Source organism: Quercus lobata, chromosome 1, assembly GCF_001633185.2.
Source record: "Quercus lobata isolate SW786 chromosome 1, ValleyOak3.0 Primary Assembly, whole genome shotgun sequence".
NCBI classification, from domain to species: domain Eukaryota; kingdom Viridiplantae; phylum Streptophyta; class Magnoliopsida; order Fagales; family Fagaceae; genus Quercus; species Quercus lobata.
The window spans coordinates 44,138,510-44,148,770 of record NC_044904.1 but is presented as its reverse complement, the minus strand read 5'-3'; the positions used below and the strand labels follow the sequence as shown (position 1 = coordinate 44,148,770).

Below are 10,261 nucleotides of genomic sequence, written 5' to 3'. Positions count from 1 at the left end.
ATTAGGCCAGGGAAGCCCAAAATATGTAGCAAAAGCCCATGGGAATGTAAGAATGGGATGGGCCAAGGATGCCCAAAGGAATGTAGCGAGCTGAGGATGCCCAAAAGAATGATATGGGCCAAGGGAGCCCAAGATGGTATAAGAATTAACCTAGAAGAAATACTGGGCAACGTGAATTGAATAAAGGAAAAGTAAATGGCAGGCCTAAAGGAGGCCCAGCAAGCACAAATCAAGTGGTAACATAGTAGAAGCAATGGAGTGGCATGGCAAGAATAATAGTCAACCCATAAACCAACAATAAAGAGAAACAGGGCCGAATTGAAGAAGAAAGGGCCCTTGCCCAAGCAAGACCCAGCCCAGGAAGGAAACAAAATGCAAAGAATAAAGACCCAGACTCACCCACGTTACAAAAGGTTAAAAATAAGCGGCAGAAATGTACAACAAGACCAAACAAACTCACAGGCAATGGCAAACGCATGAATGGCATACAAACCATGGACTCAATTAGAAATGAAGCATGCACAAGGCTCAGGCACCACCCACTTGTACCCAGCCAATATAGGCGCGGTGGGCCATGGGCCAAAGGTAAGAAAGGGTATGATTTGGTGGTGGGTAGAAAAAGGAAGTCTATTTTGGGATTCCCGCTTAAACTTTTTTAGGGAAAATGTCCTGTTGGGATGACATACCACCCAAAAGAAGCAAAGATGAGCTGGAATCACTAGGTGCATGTCATAGGAGTTAGTAAGAGAGAATACCCAACCCTTATCAGGATAGGGATGCTACGGAAAGTAAGAAAACAAAACAAAACTCTTTTGTCTGGGAATGGAACGTGGCACGGCCAGCATAGGGTAGTGGTGATGGCTGAGCAGCTGACAGACTAGTGGGTGGTCTGGGAAGGACACCCACACCAGGCCAAAAGTCGTTGAGGGGTAAAATAGTAAAACTTTTCATGGTAGGCAGTATAAAAAGGCCTAAGATGTTTACAGTAAGCAACAACAAGAACAACGAGAGGCAAGTAAAGAGTAAGGAAAAACAAGTGAGGAAAATAGCAAGAAAGAAAAATAAAGAAGAATAGAGGGAATATAGGAATAAGAAAGGAAATGGAGAGTAAAGGAAAACAGAATGGATAAAAAGGGAAGTGAGGAAGCAAGACTGTGATAGGGCATGCACCAATAGGTTACTCTCTTCTCTCCCTCTCAACGGCCTACTCTCTAGCAAGATTAAAGTATTTGAGGATAAGCCATTTAGGCCCATTCTTTCAAAGTAGGCAATTTTCATGGTAGGATTTCCCTGTGAGATTGCCCACATTGGAGAGTGGTTCCCTTCTGGAACTTAAATCTGCTAAGGAACCAAGTACAGCAAACTAATCCCTTTTTTTCTTTTTCTTTTTATTGATTGATCAAGCATTGACATCATTCTTTTTTCTTTTATTATTGTCACTAACCTATTTCTGTCGTACTCATATCACTGTGTTTTCCTTACTAAGAAAGTGGTTTAATTATTGTCTTTGGCTAGTAACAAATATATTCTTCTTATTTTATTATATTATACCCTTCTGCTATAATATTTTTGTGACAGCATCTTCTATCATAGGCACGTGACCAAGATCTTAGCAAAGGGGTCCTAGCTTGCGCACAAGCTGGCTTGAGGTGAGTTTCAATCAAGCTAGTTCTGACTCTCATGCCCTAGAACTATTGGGCTACAACGCGGCAAGAAGCAGTCCAGCTCAGAAGTACAGAAAGACCCACCACAATGTGTCTCTATATGTTATATTAATTATTCAATAAAACTCCCTAAGGTGTTTATTTTCCTAACAAGTGGTATCAAAACCCACGGTGGTGTAAAGCAAAGGTGGCAAGGTTCCTTTCGCATTTGGACTAGGAACAGGGTGTGTGTACTTGAAGCCTTTTCGTAAATGGAGCAAGGCGAGTCCCTTTCGCAGTTGAAGCAAGGAGGGTATATTGCACCAAGAAAGCCATAAAGCTAACACAAATGATCTTCAAAAAGGCCCAACAAATGAGTATTATTGCCAATGGTGCTAGGCAACGATCAGATGCTAGACTCACATGTGAGGGGGAGATTGTTAGGATGCACCTATGAGTGAAATCCCACATTGAATAATGATGAGAATAATAAGTGGTTAATATAACATAATTGATTACATACTCATAAGGGCTTAGGCTTTTGGGATAAAATGTGTATTTGTACATTATATTAATTATTCAATAAAACTCCTTAGGGTCTTTATTTTCCCAACAAATAGTAGTAAGTATATTGTTCCATGATGCAAAGGTCCAAAATATGGGACAAATAGATGTTGGGAAGAGGTGCAACATAATCAACTTGAACTTGAGAAAGAAAGGGTTTCTCTGTAGCAACGTAGGTTGGCTGTCAACTTTTCTTTGCTCAGTAGAATTGGTTTGTCCCTTTCTCTTTGAAGGTGCTGTTAGTGTCTCCTTGGAGTAACAAGTTTACTCCTAGGCTAGTGGGTCTTTTTTCCAGGGAATCGAGAAACAGGGAAGTTTTTTTGGTTAGTGAATTCTTTTGAAGAGAATGGAAGACCTAACTCAAAATTGGAGTCGCCTCACCCTAACTGATAGGGAGGGTCTGGGATGTAGCCTAACTTCTGTAGACAGTTTGGAGGATTTTTCCATCATTGCTAAGTTCTTTACGAAGAGAGCTCTAAGCATTGATGTTATTGCCCGAACTTTCAACCCTTTATGGAGGGCTCGCAATGGTTTCAAGATTCAAAGCTATAGAGATCATACAGTTTTGTTCACTTTTGATAACAAGAATGACATCAAGAAAATCATCTCAAGCGAGCCATGGAGCTTTGACAAGCATTTGGTTATGATGTAGAGATATGAAAAAGTAACTCCGGTAGGTGACGTGAATCTTGACAGGGCAAGCTTTTAGGTTCAACTCCATGGCATCCCACCACGATACATGACCATGGAAGCAGCTTTGAAGATCAGTGAAGTGATTGGGGAAGTGTCTAGGCCAAAAGACTTCAAGGAGATTGATGGTGGGAACTTCCTGCGACTAAAGGTGAGTTTGGATTTAACTCTACCTTTATGTCAGGGTTGTCTTATTACTCTAGAGAATCAGAAACAAATTTGGATAAGCTTCACATACTAATGTTTGCCAAAGCTATGCTATTGGTGTGGTCGCCTCACCCATGACAACAAGGACTGTGAAACCTGGATTGACAGTGAGGGAACTCTAAAACTAGAGGATAGGCAGTACAGTCCAGGATTATGAGCTTCAGCCTTCATTCCAACAAGAAAGACGGGGATGACAGTGCCGGGCTACTACACTACAAGGAAAAAAAAAACTGAAGTTACCTCCCCTTCTTCACTAATGAAAGCCGAAGTGACTACTAATTCGGATAAGACGCAGACGACAACCAAGGAACTGGAGGATGGTGGTCGGAATTGCACCAACGGCCATGAAGTAGGCCAACCGTTAACCCTTGATCTGATTTGTAACGTACACACAAATGTTACCCGCGTGACAGAGGTGCAAACGAATTCAGTAAGGGGCAATAATTGCGAAGATAATTTAGTATTAAAGTCAGGTGTTAATACTAAGACGTTTACTGGCACACCTCAGGAAGAGTTTGAATTGCAATCAACCACTATCATTGATCAGTCCATTAGCCACACAGATTCTCAGGGATTAAATGTGCAATTAAAGGAGATTGACACTGATTTGGAAAAAATAGACATCTCTAAAGTTACAAAATCAATCCCTAACAAACTCAAATCTTAATTCAACTGCACTTCACCATAACTTAAGTGAAGCACATGACTCACAGTAGACGGCTAGGGTTTCACCATCCTTCTTTGTCAAGCTTTGAGTTCGCCCAACTTGGACACGTAAAACACGAGTAATAATAGCCAATCAAACTCTGGTTTCTGAGCACCACTCTGGTAGGAAACGTGAAGCTCCAGATTCAGATTTCTCAACAGATTTTCATGTCAAACGTCATCAATTTAATCAGGACGGTAGTGATGACTATCTCGAAATGGCGGAGGCTATTCAACAGCCCCGCCAATCTCAATGAACTGCCTCAGCTGGAACTGCCATGGTTTGAGACAATCACGTGCAGTTCTTGAACTCACCGACTCAGTGAAAAATATTATCCCACCATCCTTTTTCTCATGGAAACAAAATCAAAGGATAGTTACCTCAAAAAACTTTGTTCGAAGCTTCATCTAGAGAATGTTTTCATTGAGCCGTGGGTGAACACGTGGGGTGGATTAGCTCTTTATTGGAAGGAGGGGATTGATCTCAAGGTACTAGATTCAACACCAACCTACATTGATGTTGTAGTTAACCCAGGAATGGATGACGCCTAGCAGTTGATGGGTTTCTATGGAAATCCGACAACGGCCAACCAAGAACATTCTTAGGCGCTACTAAAACACCTCTACCTAAAATTGGATCTACCATGGCTATGTGTGGGGGATTTCAACGAAATTACAAAAGCTGAAGAGAAGGGGGGAGCCACTAGACCGGAATGTCAGATGAGGGAATTCAGAGAAGCGTTGGATTTTGTGGATTCCGTGACCTGGGATTTGTTGGGTCACCGTTTACCTGGTGCAACAACCAATTTGGTGGGGAGGTGACTTGGATTCGGCTGGATAATGGGGTGGCAACTCCATCATGGACACAATTGTTTCCTACGGTTCGCATTCACCATCTTCAAGGTACATTATTTGACCATTGTCCATTATGGTTATGTTCTGATGATGAAAATGTTAGATTTTATAAGAAATCTAGGCCTTTTTGGTTTGAGGCGGTATGGCTGAAGGATGAAAGATGCGAGGGGGTTATTAAAAGAGCTTGGAGTGGTCAAAACATTGGAGAACCGGTTGGGAGGCTAATTAGCAAGGTAGAAGCTTGCAGGTCGAGTTTACAAAAGTGGAGCAAATTGTCCTTCGGTAACATAAGGCGCATGTTAGTACAAAAAAAGAAGCAGCTTGCTCAAGCTGAGGCAATGTCAATGGCCGGAGCTCACCACCATAATGACATTCGGATCCTTAGACTCGAGGTGTATGAACTCATGGTTAGGGAAGATTGTTTGTGGCACCAAAGATCCAAGGTGGATTGGCTGAAGAGTGGAGACATGAATACGAGCTATTTTCATAGTTGAGCAACACAAAGAAATAAAAGGAATTTTATTTCCAAACTTATTTTGGAGGATGGATCAGTGGTGATGGAAGAAAAGCATATTGGGGAGGCATTGGTAGACCACTTCAAATAGATTTTCAAGTCCACCTCGCCTTCAAATTTTGATCAGATCCTCCAAGGTGTTGACTCAAAGATCACTCCAGCAATGAATTTAGATCTAACCAGAGACTACACAGTTGAAGAGGTTGTGTTTGCTCTAAAACAAATGAAACCTCTAACAGCCCCAGGCCCTGATGGTATGTCTCCCATTTTTTTCAAGTCTTGTTGGAATTTTATTGGTCAGGATGTTATTGATGCTTCTTTGGCTATCCTAAATTCAGGAAATGTGCCAACTAGTCTCAATCACACATATATAGCACTTATACCAAAAACAAAAAATCCAGAAAAAGCCAATGATTTCTGATCCATAAGCCTTTGCAATGTCTTGTACAAAATTGTGACAAAAACCATAGCCAGTCGCCTCAAAAAACTACTCCACAAGTTGGTGTCAGAATCCCAAAGTGCATTCATGTTAGATAGACTACACTCAAACAACACCCTCGTACCTTTTGAAACTCTCCATCACCTCAAAACAAAAAACAAAAAAGGAAAGACAGATGACATGGCCATCAAGCTTGTATGAGCAAAGCATATGATAGAGTGGAATGGGTTTTCCTTGAAAAATAAATGGAAAAAATGGGTTTTGCTAATAGTTGGATCTCCCTTGTTAGTTCTTGCATCAGATCTGTGTCTTTCTCTGTTTTAGTAAATGGTAAAACTCATGGCAATTTCAATCCCAATAGGGGCCTCCGCCAAGGGGATCCACTATCACCTTATTCACTCTTACAACAAGCTGAAATTTTGGACTCAATCAAATGAGTCTCTTTGTAGTCCAGGCCCAAAGGTTTCACATTTGTTCTTTGCCGATGACAGCTTGCTGTTTTGTTTGGCAAACCAACAAGAATGTAGCAATGTCTTGGAGATTTTGAAGCAATATGAGGAGGCTTCGGGGCAGCAAATAAACCGAGGCAAACCCCAACTCTTCTTTAGTCCCAACACCGACCCACACATGCAAGAGGAGATAAAAAATTTGCTAGGAGTGGCAGCCACTACCAATTATGAAAAATACCTTGGCCTACCATCCTTTGTGGGGAGGGGAAAAAAGCAAAGCTTCAGTTACATTAGAGAACAAATTTGGCAAAAAATACAAGGTTGGAAAGAAAGATTATTGTCACAAGGTAGAAGAGAAGTTTTGATCAAAGCGGTTCTTCGAGCCATGCCAACTTACTCTATGGCATGTTTCAAACTCCCAAAAAGCCTATGTAAGGATATAGAATCACTAATCCGGAAATTTTGGTGGGGTTTCAAGGGGTAAGTATGGAAAATCCATTGGGTGGGATGGAAAAAATTGTGCAAGCCAAAGAGCCAAGGAGGATTGGGGTTCAAGGATATTGAAAACTTTAATTTACCAATGTTAGGAAAGCAGGTTTGGCGGTTGCTGCATAACAAAGACTCACTCTTCTACAAGGTCTTTAAAGCAAAATACTTCCCCAATTGCACTATATTAGAGGAGGGGGTGAATGAGAGGGGATCATATGCTTGGCAAAGCATTTTACAGGCACGTAAGGTGGTCCGATTGGGGTCAAAATGGAGGATTAGTGATGGAAAGTCAGTTCTGATCCGTGGTGATAAATGGTTACTGGATATGCATTCCAGCGGTGTGGTGTTTCCTCAGAAAAATTTTCCAAATAATAGTCGAGTTTGTGCACTTATTGATGAAGAAAACAGATGCTGGATTGAGGACCGAGTACGTGAGGAATTTCTCCCATATGAAGCAGAGGCAATCATCAGCCTCCCCCTGAGTTCATTACCCACTGAGGACAGGCTGATTTGGGCTGAAAATTAGAACGGGTACTACACTACTAAGTCGGCATATTGACTCCTTTCAAAGGCGGTAGAAGTTGTAGGTGCTAGCACTTCAAACCCAGCTGCTCACAAGCAATTCTGGAATGAGCTCTGGCGCATTAACGTGCCAAACAAATTCCGCCACTTCATATGGCGTGCTGCTACTGACTCACTTCCAACAAAAATTAATTTACAAAAATGGAAAATTATTCAGGACCCTACATGTGAGCGCTGCGGTGATGAAGTTGAAGATACCGTCCATGCACTGTAGGGGTGCCAAATGACTAAACACGTCTGGTGGGAGCTGGAAAGCTGTAGAAATTTCCTATCAGAAAAATTTGCTAGTTTTGGACCTGTACCAGGAAATTCTCGCACAAAATAACCAGAAGCTGGCAGAGTTATTTGCTTATATAGGCTAGAGCATTTGGGTTAATCGGAATGCAAAGAGGGTAGGGCCATCATCCCTGCCGATGGAGAAAATATATAACGATGCCGTCAAACGTTTGCAAGAGTTTCATTCGGTACAAGTAGAACCACTGAATCAAGCAGCGATACCACACCCAACTCACTGGTTGCCTCCTCCTCAATCAGTTTACAAATTAAACTTTGATGGAGCAACTTTCCCGGATATGGCTTCGGTGGGTCTGGGAGTGGTGGCTCGTGACTCGGATGGCATGGTTATTGCTTCCCTTTCAAAACGTATCACCCTACCACCTACTGTGGAAGACCTGGAAGCACTAGCGTGCAGGAGAGCCGTCTCATTCGCAATAGAAATTGGACTCTGGGATGTTGTTTTTGAAGGCGATTCAGAGGTAGTTATAAAACATCTCACTGCTGAACAGCCTTGCTTGGCTGCATTTGGACACATTATAGATGAAGCCGGCTCCTTATCAACAAGGTTGAGAAAGGTATCCTTCTCACACACAAAGCGAAAGGGAAACACTGTTGCAGACAAACTCGCGAAGCTAGCGAGAAATTTGTATGAGCCAAAAGTTTGGTTAGAGGACATTCACAGTAATGTAATGAGCTTTGTAATTCTTGACAGAGGCATTCTGCCTCATTAATGATAATTTCTTTACAGTTTTCTAAAAATAAAAAAAAAACACTTGAACTTGAGAAACAATTTGAAATCTTAGTGAAAGAATAGATTTATTATGTTATTAAACTTTTCTAAACGGTCACTAAGAAAGAAGTTTCGTCAAAAGAAAGGAGATCAATCAAATTATGATAATGAATCAAATTCTATTAAATCAAACACACCATACTCATTCTAGTTGGTACAAATTTGATTTTGCTGAATTCGTCAAGGAAAGGAGATTAATCAAATAATGATAATGAATTAAATTCTATTAAATCAAACTCACCATACTCTTTCTAGTTGGTACAAAATCGACTTTCGTTTATCAACCTTGGACATTACAACTTAATTAGAGATGGCGACCCAGTCTCCAAAGCGAACAACTTTGTATGTGGTAGCAAATAGAACTATGGTGTTGTTGAGTCACAAATAGACATTTGCATGCTTCACCAAAGTAAAAGCATCCATGCTCAAAGTTTCTGCACATATTAGAAGAGTTGTGGATGGGTTGGTCAGGTTGGTTTTTGGTTTCTGCACATATGATACCTCCCCCTTTCCTCTTTCTTCTTGGTCCGCTTTCTCTCTTGCTATAGTTGAATTCACTTCTAGACCATAAAAGAGAGCATTTTCTTGCAACACTTTGCTTACTTCTCTCTCACTCTCGCTTACCCGTGCACTAGCTTGTCACCATCTTGAAGTTGTTAAGACTTGGAAGAGACCCCATTTGCAAAAGAAAAGAGTTAATGAGTAACTTTGTGGATTCTTCCTCGTTGAAGGAATTTTTTCTGCTTAATAAGAGATCTAGAGCTACTCTAGCATTTGACCACTTGTGGGACATTTACGTTTTGCTTTTTGCTTAATACAAATTGCACTTGATTATGAATACAAAGTTAAGAGAAAGAAAACTAGAAAAGGAAAAGCCACTCTCCCAGCAAGGCGAAAGATTCACTTAACCTGCTAACCAAGCCATAAAGAATATGCTTAAAAGAGAAAATTTCACCATGTACCAGCGATTGCTTCAACAGATGTATCTAATTTCCATAGATAGCTCATAGAGGCATTTCAACAAACAGTTAATTACATTTCAATTAGAGCCACTTCGAAAACAGGAAGACTCCCACAAAATAATGAAATACAGAGGAACCCATAGATAAGTCGCACAAACCCACACAATTCCATTGAAATTTTGCTCATGCAAAATTCGGCCACACCCAACAAAAAGGGAAAACACACCGACACATCAAAAAACTCCAAAAATTTAAATACAACTCACAATGGTCTGCTATCAGCATCTCTCCCTCACAGCGGCGGCATCAGCTTTGTGGTAGATAGACTCTTGAAGCCAAGAAAATCACAGTGATAAGGGTTGTTCCAAAGAGTTTGTATCACTTGGGGTATTGATGAGTTTTTTGTATATCAGAGAGTTTTTGTGTATTAGAAACCATGGATAAATTGGGGCAGTTGGTGGTAGATGTAAAATTAAAGAGCTTCAGAAAAAACTTGGGGTATTGATAAGGAAGAAGTTGGGGGCATTGATGAGGAAGAAGAAGGGAGATCTTCTTGCAAGATACGGTTGAAGAGAAACGCCAGATTCAAAAACTATCCATTGCTGAACGCACTGTTTCCTTAAAAATAATCTATGTTTTTTGCTTTCGGCTATGGGCCCAATGAACAGTAAAAAGGGAGTAAAACGCAAAAACGCAGCAATTTTTCAGCATGCCAAATGCGCGCTTAATCCAATAGAAATCTCATAACAACCTTCCAGTCACCCAACAACTTATTACACTTGTCACTACTCCCACTGGGGCTAGGAAGTAAGCCCCACAACCCAAAGTGATGAAGAACAAACTGACCAAAACAGAAGAGAAGGAAATGGTAGAGAGACTCTGCATGATGTTCACTGAACCTCCATAATATAAAACAAGTCCTTAACGTCTTAGATTTTTTTGGTTATAATACCATATCAAAAAAGATTAAAATAGCTCAGGTACCATGTAGAATGAGAGCAAAATTGAATTGATGTACTAGAGAAAATATAAAGAGCAGAACAAGAAGAATGAGAGGAAGGAGCAATAGGTGAACACAAAAAATCAACATGGTTGG

The 10,261-nt window shown here is 40.8% G+C and overlaps 1 protein-coding gene across 1 annotated transcript; it reads left to right on the top strand.

Moving 5' to 3' along the window:
- The first annotated feature begins 7,550 nt into the window (after positions 1-7,550).
- LOC115954531 lies at positions 7,551-8,144 on the top strand. The gene has a single exon (XM_031072405.1). It carries the CDS (start codon positions 7,551-7,553, stop codon positions 8,142-8,144), a length of 594 nt encoding a protein of 197 aa, XP_030928265.1.
- Positions 8,145-10,261: the final 2,117 nt, after the last annotated feature.

Excerpts from the sequence above, each read along its gene's own strand:
- LOC115954531 (XM_031072405.1), top strand. The coding sequence starts at position 7,551 with ATGGAGAAAATATATAACGATGCCGTCAAACGTTTGCAAGAGTTTCAT.